The sequence below is a fragment of the Orcinus orca genome, chromosome 14 (assembly GCF_937001465.1).
Source record: "Orcinus orca chromosome 14, mOrcOrc1.1, whole genome shotgun sequence".
Lineage (NCBI taxonomy): Eukaryota > Metazoa > Chordata > Mammalia > Artiodactyla > Delphinidae > Orcinus > Orcinus orca.
Window position 1 is genome coordinate 81,319,146 of NC_064572.1, and position 21,632 is coordinate 81,340,777.

At 37.7% G+C, this 21,632-nt stretch overlaps 1 protein-coding gene across 7 annotated transcripts in view; it reads left to right on the plus strand.

Moving 5' to 3' along the window:
* The window catches only part of PLEKHA1 (pleckstrin homology domain containing A1), a 58,898-nt gene extending 38,648 nt beyond the window's left edge, over positions 1 to 20,250 (plus strand). For 4 of the 7 annotated variants that reach the window (XM_004265748.4, XM_033420846.2, XM_033420845.2 and 1 more), the window contains 7 exons: positions 2,053 to 2,178; positions 7,057 to 7,200; positions 8,750 to 8,818; positions 12,287 to 12,351; positions 12,955 to 13,018; positions 15,116 to 15,205; positions 17,798 to 20,250. In XM_004265748.4, coding sequence (XP_004265796.1) covers positions 2,053 to 2,178; positions 7,057 to 7,200; positions 8,750 to 8,818; positions 12,287 to 12,351; positions 12,955 to 13,018; positions 15,116 to 15,205; positions 17,798 to 18,112 — 873 coding nt within the window. In that variant the 3' untranslated portion in view covers positions 18,113 to 20,250. Of the gene's footprint in view, positions 1 to 2,052; positions 2,179 to 7,056; positions 7,201 to 8,749; positions 8,819 to 12,286; positions 12,352 to 12,954; positions 13,019 to 15,115; positions 15,206 to 16,449; positions 16,521 to 17,797 lie in introns of all 7 variants that reach the window. The other 3 variants (XM_033420842.2, XM_033420843.2, XM_049696995.1) reach the window with 3 other exon arrangements.
* The last annotated feature ends 1,382 nt before the right edge of the window (positions 20,251 to 21,632 follow it).

Below are 21,632 nucleotides of genomic sequence, written 5' to 3' on the forward strand. Positions count from 1 at the left end.
CTGTAACATTGGAATTACGCTATACTTAGCATTTTATTTTATTATAAGGACAAATGAGAAGCAGTAGGTTTAACAGCATAGGGAAGGTTTTTTTTTTTTTTTTTTTGCGGTACGTGGGCCTCTCACTGTTGTGACCTCTCCCATTGCGGAGCACAGGCTCCAGACGCGCAGGCTCAGCAGCCATGGCTTACGGGCCCAGCCGCTCCGCGGCATGTGAGGTCTTCCCGGACCAGGGCACGAACCCATGTCCCCTGCATCAGCAGGCGGACTCTCAACCACTGCGCCACCAGGGAAGCCCAAGGATTTTTAATATACTGTCATTTCTAGAAGAAAAATGGAAAAACCAATGTAAATTTTAGTATATTTTTAGGGTGATATTAAAGGTATTTTTTAGGATATTCTCATATATGATTAAATCCTCAACTTCTTGAGAGGGAATAGCCACTTTTTATATGGGTCACCTTTTAACAGCACATTTCAGCTAATACATAAGTTGAATAGATAATTCTGTCTCTGGTTTCAAATTCTTTTAATGCCGTTTTCTGTTCTTAAGGATAACTTGGCCACATTGTCAAAATAATTGAAATACATGATGCTGTTCATTAGAAAACACTGGGACTTCCTTAGCAAATTGTTTCCGGGTGCAGTGAACTTTATAGCCCTTTCATTCTTAAGTATTTTTGCAAATCTCGTCAAGTAAAATTCTGTCCATTATCATATTGCCTTTAAAAAGCACTCCAAAATGTGCAACCTCTTAGAAAAAAACTCTTAGAAGAATTCAGGCTTTCCCCTCCAGAATTCATTTCTCTTCTCTGCCTTTCTTGTTTCCTTCTTTCTTTTCTTTTTTTTTTAACTTAAAAAAAGTTTTTTTTATTTTTAAATTTTATTTATTTGTTTTTTATTTTTGGTTGCGTTGTGTCTTCATTGCTGCCCATGGGCTTTCTCTAGTTGCAGTGAGTGGGGGCTACTCTTAGTTGCGGTGCACAGGCTTCTCATTGTGGTGGCTTCTCTTGTTGCAGAGCATGGGCTCTAGGCGTGTAGGCTCAGTAGTTGTGGCACACAGGCTTAGTCACTCTGCAGCACGTGGGATCTTCCCGGACAAGGGCTCGAACCCATGTTCCCTGCATTGGCAGGCGGATTCTTAGCCCTGCGCCACGAGGGAAGCCCCCTTTCTTTTGTTTCTGCCCACGACTGGTATTGTAGTTTAAATATGGAGAGAGGGTAGAGGGTTGGCCTAAGGCCTGGGGAGAGTCATTAGGGGAAGCATCTAAAGGGACAGGATCCCCTGTCCTCGGGATGTTGCAAAATCTTGGGCAGGAATGGAGGAAAGGGAAAGGTAACAGCACAGAGAGGTAATACAATGTCAAGTGCTCTGATAAACTAGGGATGCAGTATAGCGGTTAAGTGTGGAAGAGAGTTACACGAACTTAGCTAGAAAGTGGAATAGCCAGGATCTAAACTTATGTTCCTGGGACTTCCCTGGTGACACAGTGGATGACACTCTGTGCTCCCAATGCAGGGGGCGTGGGTTTGATCCCTGGTCAGGGAACTAGATTCCCACATGCATGCCGCAAATAAGAGTTTGCATGCCACAACGAAGGAGCCTGTGTGCTGCAGCTAAGGAGCCCATGTCCTGCAGCTAAGGAGCCGGCAAGCCGCAAAGGAGCCCACCTGCTGCAGCCAAGAACCAGCGCAACCAAATTAATCAATTAAAAAAAAAAAACTTATGTTCCCTAATGCCCCTGAGCCTGTTTTCTTACTGCTACGGTGGCGATGCTCCCCCTATGCATAGGGTTGACAGGAGGGTTAAATGGGAAAATATATGAAATAGTACCTGCCCAAGTAAGCACTTAGTAAATGATGGCTGTGTCATAAAGTAATACTGTAAAAGAAAAATTAGTATGAGAACTTAAAGGGGTATTTGCATATACTAAAAATAATTTTTATATATGCCAATTATATATAAATTGATGATCAGTTGGAAATTCTGTGATAAAGAGGGTCTCATATATAATGCTTGTTGCAAAATGATTCATTGACTTACTGTTTTAGGTACCAAAGCAGTCAGACTCACAACCTCATTCTGATAACCCAAGTCGCCAAGGTGAATGTGGGAAGAAGCAAGTGTCTTACAGAACTGACATTGTTGGTGGTGTGCCCATCATTACCCCAACTCAGGTAATAAATTAATTCTTCTATTGTGTGATGGTTTAACTACTGCATGTTGATTTTTGTATTGCTATCAAAAGTCAAGCAGTACATCTTTACTGAATTAATGCAATAATTAATACAAAAATTTTATATTTATTTCTTATTTCAGAAGTATATTTTTATTGTAAAATATCTGGAAAGCATAGATAAACAACATTTAACACTTTTCATGTTTCCTTCTGAGCCTTTCTTTGTACTTTTGCCCCTAGAAATGGGGATACTTTGTAAACAGCTTTTTTCACTTACATCTCAAACATTTTCCAAGTCATCAAAAATTATTTCATGTCATTTTTCATGACTGTGTAGTAGTTTTGCCATGAATTTACTATAAATTACAAACCCTCTGTTGTTGGACAGTTCTTTTTCCTTCTCTTTCCTTTTTTCTTTTACAAACAATGTAAGTGTTGTAGGAAGGGGAACCCCTTCCAGGGCCCAAGAGTAGGCTCTTGTCTGACACCCGGCAATGAATTGTCTGAGGAGACACACGTGCTGACAAAGCAAGAAACTTTACTGGGAAGGGGCGCCCAGGCGGAGAGTGGCAGGGTAAGGGAACCCAGGAGGACTGCTCTGCACGTGGCTCACAGTCTCAGGGTTTATGGTGATGGGGTTAGTTTCGGGGTGGTCTCTGGACAATCACTCTGACTCAGGGTTCTTCCTGGTGGCGCGTGCATCGCTCAGCCAAGATGAATTCCAGTGAGAAGGATTCTGGGAGGTTGGTAGGGTATACGGACTGGCTTCTCCTCTGTCCTTTTGACATTTCCCGAATTCTTCTGGTTGGTGGTAGCTTGTTAGTTCTATGTTCCATACCAGGACCTCCTGTTGTAAGAACTCACGCAAGTGGTTACTATCGTGCCTGGCCAGAGTGGGCGGTTTTGGTCAGTGGCTCCCCTAACAGAAGTAGGAAAAACCCACTCTTCCTCCTGTGTTTCTCCTGTACTCTCACACTGCTACACTCACAACACTTCTGACACGAAATGAGTGGGTTTTTTCCCCTACACAAGCAATGCTGTGACACCAGCTGGGTGTCCGACAATTTATCTCAATTCTGACACTGCCTATCTGGATCCCACAGGTGAAGGGCTCAGTCCCACAGGACTGCCCCTCCACCCCCTTCAGATGTCAGTCGTAAGTCCACATTGTTACCTGTGCTTCTGACTGATGGGCTATAAATTCGAGGTTCCTGTGGCCCCCTTATTGGGTTCAATTAGTTTGCTAAAGCAGCTCACAGAACTTAGGAAAACAGTTTAATTACTGTATACCTGTTTATTGTAAAAGGATATGATAAAGGATACAGATGAACATTCAGATAGAAGGGGTGTGTAGGGGAAGGTATGTGGGAAGGGGTGTGGAGCTTCCATGCCTTCTCTGGGTGCACCATTCTCCCAGTACCTCCGTTAATTCACTAACGCAGAAGCTTTCTGAATTCCATATTGTAGGGATTTTTATGGAGGCGTCATCACGTAGGCATGATTGATCATCCACTCTGTTTCCAGCCCTCTCCCCTCTCTAGAGAGTAGGGAATGGGGCTGAAAATTCCAAGCCTTTAATCATGACTTGGTCTTCCTGGTGACTATCCCCCATTCAGGAGTCCACCAAGAGTCACCTTATTAGAACAAAAGACATGCTGTCACCCAGGAAATTCCAAGGGATTTATGAACTCTTTGTCAGGAAGCAGGGTCAAAGACCAAATATTAGCACAAAAGATGCTTCTAGTGCTCTTATCACTTAGGAAATTACAAGGGTTTTAGGAGCCCTGTGCCAGGAAGTATGGGGCAGGTGGGGGCAATGAGATATTTTCCATTATCTCGTAAATGCTTTGATGAACATGCTTGTAGCATAAACTTTAGAGCCATAGATAATATGTTTTAAAGGATAAACTCCTGGAGGGAAAATTGCCAAGTCAAAGTATTTGTAAATATGTGTAATTTTTTAAACCTGTTTTTCTACAACCTGGCCTAGATGAACTAAACAGAAGACTGGAATTTTAAGTCAGTTCTATCCCCAAAGTACTGGTATGCTGAGTTAATTCTTACTCTTGGGTATTATGGAAAATATAAATTTATTTTAAAGTTTTTGATGAAATTAAAACTTGTATGCACTTAAATTTCTTGGGTTGCTCTTAAGTAAATGAGTTTGTAATGCAAATTAAATTACTGGCAATTGAGAAACTAAGAATTTTAAGGTAATTAATTGATATTGCCAATGTTAGGCATTTTCATTACCTGTGTGCCTTTTTGTACTTAAAAGCCTTATTAGTTAATTAATTATTGAGTGCTTTCTTTATGCTAGACAGAGGATATATGTATTAATGAGCAAAAATTCCCTGCCCTAATGGGAGGTTACATTTTTCACCAAAGTTGGATAAAAAATAAACTAGGAATTTGTGTGTGTGTGTATTTACTTTTTTAAAAAAGTAATGATTTTAACCTGTAAGACTTCTGGTTAAGATAGAGCTAGACTAAGCTGCTTTCACCTGTATTATGTCTTGTGTTGATAGAAGAGCTAAGACAATTTGTCTCTAGTTGTATTAAGATATTGTAGTTGTTTGTACCTGTGGCTGTCTTAATTTTGTATAGAATTAAGATTTGTGTTTTAATTTTGATATCGATTATTCAGTAGGTTCTAAGAGCGTATGGCAGGTGCAATATTAAAAAGATCCCAAAGAATTGTATTGCTTTATCATTTTACAATATAGTTTATTTAAAGTAGTATTTACTCATTATAAAAGCATTCAGATAACAGTAACAAAATGACATCTCATTTGCATGATTAATTTATTCAGTAACTATTGGTTTAGCAGGTTAAGTGCTAGGATTACAAAGTTAAGTACATAATTAGAGCTGTTGACCTGTCTAAATGTAGAACAGATTGAAAATTCCCTAAGATATGACTTGAGTACTTAGTTTTTCTCTTGAGATTTAGGAGTTCTTGAAAATACACCTTTGGTTGATTTGTAGAATAGATTGTCACCTGTGTTGTACGTTATAAATAAACAGCAGGCCAATGCTTTGGGGAACATGAAAACTGTGTATAGTCAGGCTTTTAAAAGCACTGGACTGAACTGTTAAAAAAAAATTAAAACTGTGAAACTTTTAGAAAATAGCAAAGGAGAAAATCTTGAGGATCTAGGACTAGGTGAAGAGTTTATAGACTGGACATCAAAAGCACAATCTATATAAAGGGAAAAAATTGATAAATTGAACCTTATCAACATTAAAAATGTTTTATCTGTTGAGGATGAAAAGAAAAGCACCATGCTGGGAGAAAATGTTTGTAAAACCGCATATACAACAAAGCACTTGTATCTAGAATATATAAAGAACTATATCAAAACTCAATAGTAAAAATACCAAACAGTCCAGTTAGAAAATGGGCAAAATTCATGAACAGAGATTTCATCAAGAGATAAAAGATACGGGCTTCCCTGGTGGCGCAGTGGTTGGGAGTCCGCCTGCTGATGCAGGGGACACGGGTTCATGCCCCGGTCTGGGGAGATCCCACGTGCCACAAAGCGGCTGGGCCCGTGAGCCACGGCCGCTGAGCCTGCGCGTCCGGAGCCTGTGCTCCGCAGCGGGAGAGGCCACAGCAGTGAGAGGCCCGCGTACCGCAAAAAAAAAAAAAAAAAAAAAGATAAAAGATACACAGGTGGCAAATAAGTGCTAGGAAGGATATTCACCATCATTAGCCAGTAAGGAAATGCAAATTAAGACCGCAATGAGATGTCACCATATAGCTATCAGAATGACTCAACTAAAAATTAATGATAACACAAATGCTGACAAAGATGAGGAGAAACTGAATCACTCATACATAACTGGTGGGAATGTAGAATTGTACAGCCACTCTGAAAAGAGTTTAGCAGTTCTTTATAAAAGTAAACTTGCAATCAGTGTATTAACCTAGGATTTGCACTCCTAGGCATTTATCCTAAAGAAATGAAGACTTATGTTCACACGGAAACAGCGTGAATGTTCACAGCAGCGTTATTCCTAATAGCCCAAATGTGGTAACAGCCCAAGTGCCATTTCAGTGGGTGAATTAGCCAGTGGTACGTCCAAACCATGCATACTACTCTCAATGAGAAGGGTCAGACGGTTGGTACAAGGACCAACCTGGATGAATCTCCAAAGTGAATGCAGAGTGAAAAAAGACCATCTCAAAAGCTCACCTACTGTATAATTCCATTTATGTTAAATTCTCTAAATGTCAAAATAATAAAGATGGAGAACAAATTAGCGGCTGCCAAGGAACTGGGGATAGAAGCTCTAAAGGGGTAGCCCAGGGGATCCTATTGTGAACACTCTGTACATTGGCGCTGGTGGTGGTTACACAGATCTGGCAATAAAATCGCATAGAATGATATATACAGAGACAATGAATGCATGTAAAACGGGTGAGATATGAATAAGGTCTGCAAAATGTTTCGGTGTCAGTTTTGATAATGTGCTATAGTTATACAGTTTCCCTGTTGAGGGAAACCGGTTGAAGGGTACATAGGACCTCCTGTACATTGTTTTTTTACAACTTCCTGTGAATCTTTATTTCAAAATTAAAAGTTATACCCCCCATCCAGCGCCCCCCCCCAGCAAAACAAAAACCAAAAAACACTGGTGGCAGGACTTTTGCAGAAAAAGAGAAATAGAAATCTGTGGTTTAATCAGTGGTATTGAAAGTTATGATTAAGTATCTCAAATTAATTAGAAAACTCTTTACTCCAAGATCCGTGTTTCTAACTGAACTAAGATGGATTTTAAGATTTTTCTACTAGAATGACACCGTGAACTACAAGTATGCTTTGAAGGTAAACAAGCAAAAAAGGAATATCTTTATTTTGCTTCATTTTAGAAAGAAGAAGTAAATGAATGTGGTGAAAGTATTGACAGAAATAATTTGAAGCGGTCACAAAGCCATCTTCCTTACTTTACTCCTAAACCATCTTCAGATAGTGCAGTTATCAAAGCTGGATATTGTGTAAAACAAGGAGCAGTGGTGAGTAGTTTAACAAAATATGTGAAGTAATGAAAAATGAGTATATATTAGCAAACTCTCAAAATGGGTTAGGGTTAGGGTTTGCTTTGTTTTTTGAAAGATCCAAAGTGAAAGACCAGCTTACTGACCAGGAGTCATCGGATAGAACAGGGGTTATTCTGTGTTCAAAACTCAGTGCTATTATTTTCTTGGTCTGTGGGTGGCTGGATAAGTTAATGCTTATTACCACTAACCTTCAATTTTAACTGAGCTTCCTAACAGCTTAAATTTATTCCAGAAAGTTTTTCTGTTGATTTTTTTACCCCCCTTGGGAATAGGTCAGGGAAAGGGAGCTCTAGTAGGGAGATTGGCAGGAAAGGGGAGACCAGGGGAGCAGGGTGTGGAAGGATCACTTACTCGATACGGGGTTGGGCGACCCCAGTTGAAAACACTGAGACCTTGGGCTACTTACTTAACCTCTCAGGCTCTCAGTTTCTTTTTATGGAAAATTATATTATAAAACCTACCATCCAGAGGTCTTTTTTGAAAGATATAAATAGAAAGCACTTAGCATAGCACCTGGTCCTTAGTAAGAGCTATTACGTCTTGGCCCAGATATTCTCACACAACCAGATCCATGATGGTGAATTGTGGGAAGAGCAAGTAAATTTACCAGTGTTTATGAATCCAGAATACCTTTCTAAAATGTGAACTAAATCTATAGACTTTCATGAGAAAATAAACTTCAAAGTTTAAAAATAAAATTTTAAAAATTTCTGTGAGTAAAGAAGTACTTAAATGTCTACTGGCGGTTCTGCTTGACCTCACATCACTCCTGGCAAGTCTGATTAGCTTAGGCCAGCCAGAGGAAGGTTCTTTCAGCTCTAATTGTGTGATCTTCTTTAGGCTAAGGGAAATGAAGGTAAGGGCTGAAGGTTTTTCATTCCAGCATGTCTACGGGTAAAATCAGAATTCTCATCAGGTCGAGTGTTAATTAGGGCTTTTAAAGAGACATTCCTTTCTTTTTGTTTTACTCTTAAATCCAAAATACTAACTAACCCTTAGAGATATTGAAGTACTTTCACAAAAGCTATATTTCATTGACAGAAGATATCTGTACAAAGCATATTCACTTTATTAAATACGTGTTGCTCTCCTTCTTAGCGTTATAGAGTACCTGTGGAAGGGTTCGTGCACTTTACAGACGAGAAGCTTCATGTGGTTAACAGCATTTCCTGTGCTTGCTGTTCAACTCTTGGTGGCATTTACTTTGTGGGGGATGGGGAAGTGCCTTTTTTTTTTTTAAACTTTTAGAGCATAAAAAAAATAAGACCATATTATAAAATCATACAGTAAGAGCTGAAAGCCAGCCACCAGAGTTGAATTAGGAGTTCAAGGCCTGAGTAGCAAAAGAGATGAAATTTCCTGTATCTCCTCACTAAGGGATGGTAGTAAGGTTTTCCAGTGCTTGACATTTCTGATTGTGGGTTCATATCAGAATAATTAAGTTGTTATTAACATTTGACATTCTTAGAAACAGAAGTTTTATGTCTGTGTTCATCTCTGATAGATGAAAAACTGGAAGAGAAGATATTTTCAATTGGATGAAAACACAATAGGCTACTTCAAATCTGAACTGGTATGTTGCTGAGTCATGAATGTTGCTTTAAAAATGTTTGACAAGTGTTACACTGTGGTGATTATATAATTTCTTGTCCTGTTTTCTATTTTTAAAATAATTAAAATCTGGTTTTGAGAGGTATATGCAGTTCAGTTTATTTTGTTGTGATGCTTTTGGTTAATGATATTTTTGTTAAATACATCTTAAATAAAAAGAGTGTATCTTCAAAGGCATTCTACCTTGAAAGAATTAAAAATATCAGAACCCCTCAGTCTACAGATTTCCTCTGAAGGCATTGGAGGAGGTGGTAGAAAGAATTAAGTCTCTGAAAGTCAACATTTGACCCTCTGATTTCTGCCTTCTCTTCCCTGCCCTCTCTTGATATTTTCTTTTCCATTTCAGATTGACTTTTAAGTTTCTTCATACAAGATATTTTTGTCCTATCTGAAGGTAGAATCAAAGATTGAAGGTCCATCTTTCACTTGTTTGAGTAACATCCTTATTTAAAATACTCCTGTCGTGTGACTGAGCTCTGCAATAGATTGTTGGATAAATTGAGTGCGATCCTACCTCTTCTTTTTATGGGACATTTGAGGGGGGAACCATACGTTTTATTTGAATGACGGTACCAGAGCAGCACTGTCCAGCTGAACTCTGCACTGATGGGAATGTTCCATTATCTGCATTGGCCACGTCTGCTGGTTACATGTGGCTCTTGAGCACTGGAACTATGGCTAGTGCGACTGAGGAGCCTGACTGTATTTAACTTTAAAAGTAAAGCCGGTTGTATCTGGTATTCGTTAATTTAAATTCAAGTAGTTACACGTAGCTAGTGGCTACTCTATTGGACAGCAGAGCACTGGAGAATAGGAAGGGAATATTTAAGATTCATCTCAGGTGTCTGTTCTTCTGGAAGGCTTTTGGACTCTGGATTTCGTGGCTTCTCTTTACATACATGGAAGCTGATGCCCACACCTGTCATGATACTTCCCACTGGCTTTTGTAATTGTTTGCATACTTGTCTTTACCAGTTAATTGCATGAGCTTCTTGAGAGCAAAGATTCTCTTTTGTACCCTTTTATGAACACAGCACCTGGTACTTAGAAAATAATCAATAAGTGTTTTTGAATGAATAAAAAAATGACATAGCATAACAAGAATAGCCATTTTAGCATGGGACCCTTTCTTAGACTTCAAAACCTAAGAGCCTCAGTTGGAAGCAGTAGTTATTTGGTTCAAAAAGTACCAGCCTTGGTGTCTCAGAAGCTACCCTTGTGCTTGGTTGGCAGGTTGATTCGTTGCTTTCGGTTAATGCCAGTCCTCTGGGAGGAGTCCTTCCTGCACCAGACGTTCATTGAGCTCTCCATGGCCCTGGTGCACTGGGAACTGGGAATAAAGAGGGCAGTCAGTGATGTTCTGGCCTTCAGGAGTTCAGTTTTACCAGAGAAATTGACATGTCCCCTTGTCATCCACAGTAGTTATAATGAGACAAGAACTATTATAGAAATATTTACTATAATTTGAAAACCTGCATGTGGATATTATGCTATAAAGTTTGAGATGAAAGAATACTTGAACTATCATAGGAGGTAGGGAAATTATATTATGTGTATTCAGGAATATGTTAAGTATTTAGCAAACACAGATAAAGCTGAACACTTTAAATATAATTATTGACCTTTGTCAGTTACTAAGATGCACATCCCCTCCCCCCGTTTTAACATTTCTGAAATCTTCAGGTCTCTTAGGGATGCTGAAGGTGAGGGAGCCAGGCAGCAGCTGTGCTGTGTTGTCATTGCCTGTGTGTGCACAGCACCTTTGGGTAAGATCAGAAGACACCAGCACCAAAACCTGCAGAAAAGGGTGCTGGCAGCTGGAGGAAAATCTCAGGGACACAGTGGGAGATTCTTAGGAAATGCTGTAGTATCACCAGTGCTCTTTCTGGCCCAGAGAATAGTATGGAGTGAAAAGCACTGCGATTGATGGCTTCTAGTCAGAAAGTGAGCTGGGGTCTGAATGTGAGGTTTTAAAAAACCTTAACCCATTTATTTTGCCTATTTTTATATATGCTCAAGGATAATATATGATAAAAGTTGATGTTTAAAGTATAAAAGGGCTCTTTTACAAAACCTTTTGATCATGGAAAAGTTTGAACATAAAGTAAATAGATAGAATAGTATTCTGAACCCCTATATAGCCATCACCCAGATCTCATAATTATCAACACATGACTAGTTTCGTTTCTTCTGTACCACCACCTACTTCTCCCTTCCTATTTTGAAGCAAATATTAGGCATATCATTTCATCTGTAAATATTTTTGTATGTTTCTCTGAAAGATAAGAATTTAAAAGTTTCTTTCAGTAGGTATAAAAGATTTCAGCAGACAAGAAAAACTGGAGAAAATATTTAATAACATATATCACAGATAAAACATTAATATCTGTAATATGTAAAGAACCTTAAAAGTTGGGGGATCCTTCGTCACCCTGTTTTCCCTCTTTTCCTCCCATCAGTTCCTTACAATTCAGATGTAAATTTTCTAGGCGAGGCACATCAGTGCAGGTGTCCCAGGTGGTGGTGCAGGAGCAGGAAGGAGTGTCTGGAGTGGCAACCAGTGTGGGCGGCCAGAGCCACGCAGATGAAGAGGCCGTCCTAGAGCTTACCTGCAAATGAGTTACTTTCTAAAACTTAAAAAATAGATTTTGGTTTTAAAAAAGTGTTCAGCCATGGTTTAATTATTTTCTTAGTACTGCATAAAGTAATGGTATGTCTTAAACTCATGGTGTCGTTTTCAGTGAAATACAGTGTATAGTATTTCATGAAATGTTTACTGTAAGTACTGTGCTAACTAGGAGCTAGTTATATCTTATGTGTGAACCTTATATCTAGTTTTGTAACCTTAGGTGAGGTACTTAATATGGCTAATCCTGTTTCCTCAGGTGAGTAATAGTGCATGTATTCTAGGGTTGTGGAAAGTGAGATAACACATTTAAAACATAGCAGATGTCCCGGCACTTAGTAAATGTTTAATAAATTGTGCTTGTTAAAATGATGTGTTCATATAAAAGTGATATTCCTAAAATGACAAATTTAACTCAAAGAAGCTGGGTATTCACTACTCTGGTACCCTCTGTATGAAAATAACATTCCAAAATAGGAAGTACTCCACTTACTGGGTATATAGGGGTTCACCAAGGAAAAGTCTGGTGGTTAATGGTTTTTAATAAGCTACACTGTCATTTAGCGCATAAATAATGTGAACATGGGTTATATGCCAGTTTCCTTGTTTCAAATCACAGTGTGTATCAGGTTATAGTATTTGAGCTATTCTGATGCTGGATGGTTCAAGAAGGTAGATTTATGTCTTAGATGTGCTTCAGGAAAGAAGCATGATTTTCGCATAGACCTCTAAATAAAACAACTAATGCTTAAAAGCATTTTAAGAATATATGTCATGTGTCTGTTTATTTGCTTTTTTTGACAGGAAAAGGAACCTCTCCGCGTAATACCACTTAAAGAGGTTCATAAAGTCCAGGAATGTAAGCAGAGGTAAGCACCACCTCTGACTTGGTGTCTGACACAACTTATTATTACACAATATATAATTCCTTAGTTTAATTGATGTACTTACAGATGATATTTTGTGTTATTGCTAGTGGGTTATGCTAAAACTTTCAAAACCTTCAGATGAAACAGAGTATTGAGATTTTTTTGTTTGAAAACTACAAATTAGGAAACAGTTCTTAAGCTTATTAATGGAAAGGACAAAATTTAAAGTGAACAGCTATCGTATTTGACAAATTGATGTATTATTAATTCTAGTATTTCAGGGTTGCTGCAATAGAGCTTTGTAAGAATGTTAACTGTGCCATTGTTTCTTTGAGCAAACTGATTTCTTCACAGTTGAAAACTTTGAATTTTAAAGTTGTTTTATGAACCTTTCTAAAAATACATACAACTATATAAAATATGTAAAATTTAATGCAAAAATAAATTGGAAAACGATCACTTAGTATTTCTCAATTAAATCAGTATTTTATCTCTAATATTTATTTTCTCATTGACACATATTTGGTACTGGGTAAAGAAGTGAAAGGAAACTATCAAACAACTGCTATTTAAGTACAATTGGAAAATTTTTTTTGTTAACAGTGACATAATGATGAGAGACAACCTCTTTGAAATTGTAACATCGTCTCGAACTTTCTATGTGCAGGTAGGATACTTCTTTGGAGATTATAGATCCTCCTAACAAGAAATAAATAATTTTAGAGGTGAAATAAACATAAATAAATGTGTTGCTCATAAAAATAAGCAAAAAATATGACAAATATAATTGCCAATTTAATAAAAAATGTTATATGTAAGATTATTGGCAGGTCATATGTTCAGCCAATAGGGGTATTCTTTGATGGAATTAAGTTTTATTTGGAGGAAGGGAAATGCTATTTAAGTTAGATGCTAAGTGTACTTTCAATTTGGATTATTTTTGCACATATTTTGGAATTTTAATTATATCACCTTTTGGTAATTTTATAAGAAGGGGGGCTCGAATATCCATAATAAAAGTACACAGTATATCGTATCATTTCACTAATGGTAGATAGTATCCTATGTTTAAGTTTAAAATACACTTTTTACTTAACACATTTATTTAGATTAGAAGTTTTTTAAAAGAACATTTGGTTTTGTTTTATAAAAGTTACTACATATGCTTATTGCAGAAAATTTAGAAAATACAGAAATATGAAGAAAAAATGTTTTATAAACCATGTAGAATTCCACATTCAGGCAACCATTCTTTTTTTTTTCCTTTATTAGAGCATATCTTTTTATAACAAATGGGATTATATGATATCAATATAGTGTTATATCCTATTTGTTTACTATATTATAGTCATTTTTTTCTACGTTGAAAATTCTCTTGGGCTTCCCTGGTGGCGCAGTGGTTGAGAGTCCACCTGCTGATGCAGGGGACACGGGTTCGTGCCCCGGTCCGGGAGGATCCCACATGCCGCAGAGCAGCTGGGCCCGTGAGCCATGGCCGCTGAGCCTGCACGTCCGGAGCCTGTGCTCCGCAGTGGGAGAGGCCACAACAGTGAGAGGCCCACGTACCACACACACACACACAAAAAACCAATTCTCTGAAAACCTTTTAGAACTATGCTCTCTTATATGAATGTTTCACAATTAAACTGTTTCTCTACTGTACTGTTACTGATCACTCATTTACATAGTTTTTGTACATTTACTGTGATTTAATGTGGTAGTGCACATTTTGTGCATAAATTTGCCTGAATTTCTTACTTCTTTACAATACGTTTTTAGATCGAGGGTAACTATCAGAGCGTGAGCTTTTTTAAACCTCTTTATTTTGCCAAATTGACTTCTAGACTGGTGTTCCTGTTTGTAGTGAATGAAAGTATACTCTGCCTTTGCCTACTTTGAGTTTTTCCTTTTAAAAACTCTTTGTTAATATCATTGGTTCAAAAATATTACTTGTATCTTTAAAATTTTTAAACTACTAGATAGTAGAATCCAGAAGTAAAGGGCAGTACCTCTCCACCCCTCTGAGGGCCTTGTTTAATTGGATTAAAGTCATAGTAAGGTTTTTAATTCACATTGGAAGTCATGGTCCTATCAAGGAAGATGATGCTTTGGAATATGATGATTTAGGGTATTGTTAGAAATTATTATTTTATTTATTTATTTTTTTTTTTTTGCGGTACACAGGCCGCTCACTGTTGTGGCCTCTCCCGTTGCGGAGCACAGGCTCCGGACGCGCAGGCTCAGCGGCCATGGCTCACGGGCCCAGCCGCTCCGCGGCACGTGGGATCTTCCCGGACCGGGGCACGAACCCGTGTCCCCTGCATCGGCAGGTGGACTCTCAACCACTGTGCCACCAGGGAAGCCCTAGAAATTATTTTTAGAAAAATAACATATAAAATGATGTCACAGTGGATTTTTAACTGCACAATTACATAAATATTCATCTTGAAAATTCAAACAATATAGCAGTAGAAATGAGAAGATCTTTCTTTGACTTCTTCCTCTTCTTGTTTTCTCTCCATAATTATTCATATTGACACTTTTTGATGTGTCTCATCTTAAAACATTACATGCCCAACTTACATCTCTGTAAGTTACCCAGCAAAACCTGGTTTAAAAAAGTGATTTCTAAAAGTTTTTGGAAACCATTGCCTTAGAATGATTTTGTTGTTGACACTGTTAATTACCAAAATGAATACATTGGATTTATAGACATAGGAGCTGATTTTGAGGAAAAATTGAATGAATCCTTCCTTCCCCTTAGGCTGATAGCCCTGAAGAGATGCACAGTTGGATTAAAGCAGTCTCTGGTGCCATTGTAGCACAGCGGGGACCTGGCAGATCAGCGTCTTCTGTATGTTTCCTGTTCTCTGGGGTGATACTCCCTTGGGTCCCCTGATCCTGTCAAGTTATTTTTCTTCCTCTCCCCCTAATCCTTTCAGTTTCTTTCTGTTTTGAGATTTATCTGCATGTTGACTTTCATACCAATTGGACTTGCAAAAAAAATAATGCATTTCTAATTTAATGCTTCCTGTAGTGTTATGTATACATAACTTTCTGTGCATTGTATTGTCTTAAATGCACAAGCAGGGCAACTAAAGAATGAACATTTCCTTGTTTTGTTTTAGGAGTTCTTACTTGTCAGTAGGTCCAGATTTGGTATAATTTTACCAATTCTTAGTATGGTATTTGGCCTAATCATGTGAGGCACCTTTAGTTGTAGCATTACACAGTTTTGTGAAGGTCTCAATTTCCTTTTTGCTTCCTATGATTTCAGTTTAGGTTTTTGCCTCACTAGTGCTGGAAGACAGTTGAGCAGCTGGAACTTTAAATAGAATCTAGTGTTCTCAGTCAGTATTTTCCATTTCATTCTCATTTTTTACTAGGTTAATTTAAAAGGCTGCTTTTTACTATCTTAATTATCTTTTTGGTAGTATAATAATAAAATTAAAACAGCTAAACATTCTCAGTAAGGAAAATGTCTTTACTTTTTAATTTATCATGTACAAGTTCATCATATAGGAATAAGATTTAGCTTTGGAATACTTTGGCCACTGATCTCTGATCTGAAAATACAAATTCTACTAAGCAATGAAGAACTTTCAATCGCCTTGAAGTGCAGCACATTGGTCTGCAGAAGGTGGTCTAACGTGGAGCATGAGAGCCTTTAGTATCTAGACTCATTGATGCTGGATAGTCTGCACTTCCAGTATTTTCCTGCATTTCTAGTATTGCAGTAATATTGTCTTTTAATCGTTTCTTATTAGAAATGACTCTAGATCAGTAAATACAAATCCATTTTTCTCACTTTTAAAGTTATTCTTCTTGTATCCTGTTTGGAATGTCTCAGAAATTATTTTCATAGGTGTTAATTTTGTAACTGCCTGTGTTTTATGTGACCTTTTCAGCAGTCAAGTATGAGACTCTCTGCAAAAACAATGTCTGTTGGGAAGAGGAAAAGTTGGAGAAGGGCGTTTGTGTTTTGTGCTTTGTGGTGGGGGCAGATTGGACTCTCTAAGCTGTAACTATCAGCGGAACTTTCTCTTCCCCCCCTCCAGTACAGGTTAACTCTAATCTTAGCTTTGCACTGTGTTCCAGATGCGGCAGGCCAGAAGGCTGTCGAATCCTTGTATACAGAGGTATACGTCCAGAACTGGGGAATGCAGCACGTATGTGGGCTCTCACGCAAACGTGCCTTCTTACTAGAGGGCCTGGACTTACTCACTACTTAACAACTGATTCTGGAAAGTTGAGTTAACTAAACTGCCTTCTGCAGTTATCATAACTGACTTTGTCAACACTAACGCAAACTATTTCACTACAGTTATCAGGTTGGATACGGATATTAATAAATAAATAATAAAAAAAGAGACAACTTTACTAATTTAAAAAGTCATATCTACTAAAGCTTAATTTACTGAATTGCCACAAGTTTCAATTTCTGTATTTCCTGTATTTTGAAATTTTTTATACTACACCACTTAAAATGCACCTTTGTGGTAGCAGTTTGCTCAAACTCACAGGTGCACATGCATTGGATAAACTCTACATTAGTATAGTGTGCATGGTGTATTAAATCTCAGGTGAAATTTAGCCATCTAATGGGAATCTAGAGTGTTTTGTAGCACTTTGTTTTCAAAGCCACTAATGTCACAAATGAACACAATATACTAGGAACTATATGGCAATGCATTTGGAATGGTCATATTTCAGGCTGTCTTCAGATTTGGTTTAGTTAGAAGCGTATTGAAATTAATATTCACAGCTGAAATTATTTCACCACAGTTTTAATAAATGCTTAAATATGTACCCTTCTCTGCCTTTAAAATCTTAAACCATATGAATGTATGCCATATGCAAAAATAAATGCAATTAAATAAGAAGTGAAAAGACTATGATATTATTGGTTGCAGTGAAATTCAGGGAACCAAAAACTTAAGTTCGTGAGGCTGACAGACAAAATAATAGGTTTGAAAAATGTTGAGTTTTGCTTATTAAAGAGATAATGGCCTTTTATTTTTATATTCTGCATTTTCATTTTTTAATCTTTCTAAAATGTGTGGGATAATTCCTAGTGTTTATTGAGAATAAACTCTTAAATAAAATGGTAAAGCTGGTAGGCCCGCTGTTAAACACAGTTCAGTTGCAGTTGGCACACTGCATTCCCCTTTAGGCTGAGTCTTCAGTGTCAGCTACGAACTTTGGCTTCAGAAAAAAGAACTGTTGTTCTTACTGGGCGTGGTTGTTGGCTGTCAGCGCTCTAAACTCACTCCTAAAACTGCATTGCTTTGGGTAGGAACTTGCACATGTACGCTGCATGGCTCATGCTTCTGCTCTGTGTGTGTGTGTTTTGTTCTGTTTGTTTTTCAGAGAATAAAGTCTCACACTGAGTTACTAGCCTTGCCGTTAATGATTGCCCGTGTCTGATCAGCACCCCTCTTTGCAGGAGCATTCCCGCTGTCCTTCCGAACCCAAACACGCTCTCCTCTCTGCCGGTGCCACAGCAGCCACCCCGCGATCCACAGCCTCTCGCAGCGACTCTCTGGTCTCAAGCTTTTCCATGGAGAAGCGAGGATTTTACGAATCTCTTGCCAAGGTCAAGCCAGGGAACTTCAAGGTCCAGACTGTCTCTCCAAGAGAACCAGCTACCAAAGTGACTGAACAAGCTCTGCTAAAACCTCAAAGTGAAAATGGCCCTCAGGAACAAGATTGTGACCCCGTGGACTTGGATGACGCAAGCCTTCCAGTCAGCGATGTGTGAGATGGAAGCACGTGGAGCCTGACCCGCCTCATCCGCCCTCAGTGTCCTTTCAAGAGGCTTCTCGCCAAAGATGATAAAGGGGAAAGGGGCTTTAATGCATATAGTGTACTGCCTCATCGATGTTCTCTTTATAAGCTGGTAAGCCAAGAAGCTAGGGTGTGGCCAAACTCAATGCAATTTCTTTAAAAAAAGAAAGAAAGAAAGAGAAAAGCCCGACGAAGTATCTCAGTATCAGCTGTCTGAAGCTTTGTTCTCATTGGGATGATAAAAGTGTGTGTGATATTTTTTCCAAGCGAATTTGACAATTTAAATGTTTCACAATTTAAAACATGAAAAATGCTTATTAATTATTTTGGTTGTTTTAAAAATGCTACTGTGACTTCCAATTAAATGTTCAATCTCTACACATTCTTACCGGTTAATATTATTGAATGGAGTATTGCCAGACAAAAGGATCTAAACTCATGATGTCTGTGGTGCTGTAACATTTACAGTGCAGTGTGGACAGTTCTGAAATGGTAGCCATGTTTGATGCTCTGGGTCTCAAGGTGAGCGGTGAGTTTTGCATAGAGGATATTATTGGACAGTTAGTGAGGGTCGTGTGTTGTACTGGGATGGAGAGAAGGGGAGAATTAGAATTCAAACAACCGTATCTCGGACATTTATTTGTAAAAGCTTAAGACGTGCAGCAGTCATTGCTTTATTCAGTGAAAATTATTTGATACGAAATTTCTTGGAGATCTGATTTTCTTGTCAGAGTTTTGTAAAATAGTTCTTATTTCTATATTTGGATCAGTGAAAGACCTCAAGTTTATGTGTAAAGACATACTGCCCTTAGTCATGCGATTGTAACCTCTGTGTTTTGTCACTAATAGCCTGTATTCAAGTGCCTGTGTTTTTTCATCTTGTTTAGGAATATTTTGAGATTAATGTGCTCAAAACCCCTACATGATTGGTTTTAAACTATTAGGATAAAATTAATTTTCAGTAGCATAGGTTAATGTACTAAATAACATACCATTTTGTGTTAGAGATACCAGAATGTTGTTATTCTACTATCTGTGCAATATATGTTTTAAAACACATATTTGACTTTACATTTAATCATGGGGATATCATAAGTATAAGCACCTCTCTAAAAGATCGTTAGTTTCAGGTGTTGAGTAATAGACCAGTTTGACCAAGTACTGTTTTTACGGTTCATTCTTAAACATTTGCTTTAAGAAAATAGTCTTGAATTTCACATGCTGCTATTTTTATGATATTTTGCCGTATTACAGTACTGTGTTGTTTTGAATTCGTAAATGTCACTGTTTCTCCTTTTCATTTTCTAAGATGACTTCTTGTTTGAGAAAGAGAGGGGAGGGTGGATTTCTTATTACAGTCGTGGGGTCCAGAGGTTACTGTCTATTATACTAGAATTATCATAGCATCACTTTAAAAATCCGAATGCATCAAGAATGCACCACTCAACATTTTTATTCATAAGCTAATATTTTTAGAAGTTGTATTTAGATTTTTCCTTTTTTGCAGCTACATTTGAGAATGATAGAATGAAAAGGTTTTAAGTAGTTATCACTTTCTCTGCAGATATATCCATTACAGCAGCTCCTTTAGAAAGCTCTTTTTTCATGAACACACCTAAGAAATCTTGTGTAGACAGTTGGCTATTTCAGGAGCCTAATGCTGTTTTCTTTGGTACAGCTTTTACATTGCATGTTCATGTTAATATTTTGGTATTGGTAATTTGATATATTCCATAGTGGCAAAATATTAGCTCTATTTTGGGACTTTTTATAGAACTACCCTTGTATAAAATAGCACAGGGAAATGGTCTTGTGATTGTCAGAGTCTCCTAATATTTATCTCAATACTTTTATAATTCTATGAAAATTATTTAATTATTTTAAAACTTATACTTTTCCTGTAAATATGTCACATCTGAATTGTCAAAGAATTACTTTGAATACCTTAATATTTGCTGCATTTTTTTCTGTATATATAACATGTCTTCTTTCAGAATGGGAATATATGTGTGCTTCCCATTGTTTACTTTTATGTCTGACATCTTTATACATCAAACTGGTTGAACACTGTAATGACTTGAGAATAAATTGCTCAGAATTAATTCTAACTTATTTCTCATTTGGTCTGGTTCAGTTCTTGTGTGAACAAGTAAATAGAACAAGTACAAAATGTGTTTGGTTAATTGACTTGAATTTAAGGACAGATTATTTGGTAGACTTGGAAGGGTATAACTTGATATGAAATTGCACAAGGAAACATGAGTCTTTTGGGGGAAAAGAGCTTATTTTGCTTAATTAGAAAACGTGTTCTCAAAAGCAAAATCAATTATTCTGGCTTCAAAGCATTGTTTGAATCATCCAGGCTGCTTCTGCGGTGTTTGGTTATTGGTTAGATCGGTATGACACAAATAAGGATGAGTGCAGAGGACATACTGATCCCCAGGTGAGCTGTAGACCTGCACTCATAAAAATGCCCTGTTAAGTATTAGAGGCTGCTTCTTGCAAACCCACTGTTAGTAACAAGTAGTCCACACTTGCTGTGTATCCAGCATCTAGTAATAATGCAACTGGATAAAGGATATCTGTGTTGGTAATTTTTATTAACTGGTGCAACTTAATTTTCTTTCCCTGAGAAGTATTTTAAATGTTTTTTTTTTTTTTAAATGTGGAAGTTCTAAACTTTGTTGCTTTCACCAAAAAAAAAAATAAAAGATCCCTTTCTCAGCCATTTTTTTACTTCTAGTTAAAGTAGTGCTGTGTCTTTATCAGAAGTTCTAACAGTTGGTGAGGCAGGAAATGTTTGTATAAAACTGGAATGACATACCAGCTTAGTACCAGACTTGGTAAGAATCTTCCTTGTCATGGGAGGTTTGACAGTCCACATATGACGCAGCGAAAAATACACTTAGATGGGTTCGTATTTTCCATTTGCAAACTTCCCTGTGAAGCAGATCCAGAATTGGTTATTTGTATATGTTATTTTTTAATGACTTAACGAAAACTGTATTTTTGTCAAACCTCACGTAAGACATGTATTGAAAATATTGCTGAATTAGAGTTAACATTTACAATTTTGACTGACGAAATCCTAGCGTTTTATTTTTTATTTTTATTTTTATTTTTTTTTTTAGCTGTACGTGGGCCTCTCACTGCTGTGGCCTCTCCCGTTGTGGAGCACAGGCTCCAGACGCGCAGGCTCAGCGGCCATGGCTCACGGGCGCAGCCGCTCCGCGGCATGTGGGATCTTCCCAGACTGGGGCACGAACCCGTGTCTCCTGCATCGGCAGGCGGACTCTCAACCACTGCGCCACCAGGGAAGCTCTAGCGTTTTATTTTTATGACATAACGTGAATAGTGCCTTACTATGGTATATTCATGAAGTAATAGCGCCACCTTCTGGTTACATCATTGTTAAATTTGAAATCTCGCTATTTCACTCAAAATTAGAGAAGATACGTAATTGCCTAGGATAGTTTGGAAATTAATATAAAACT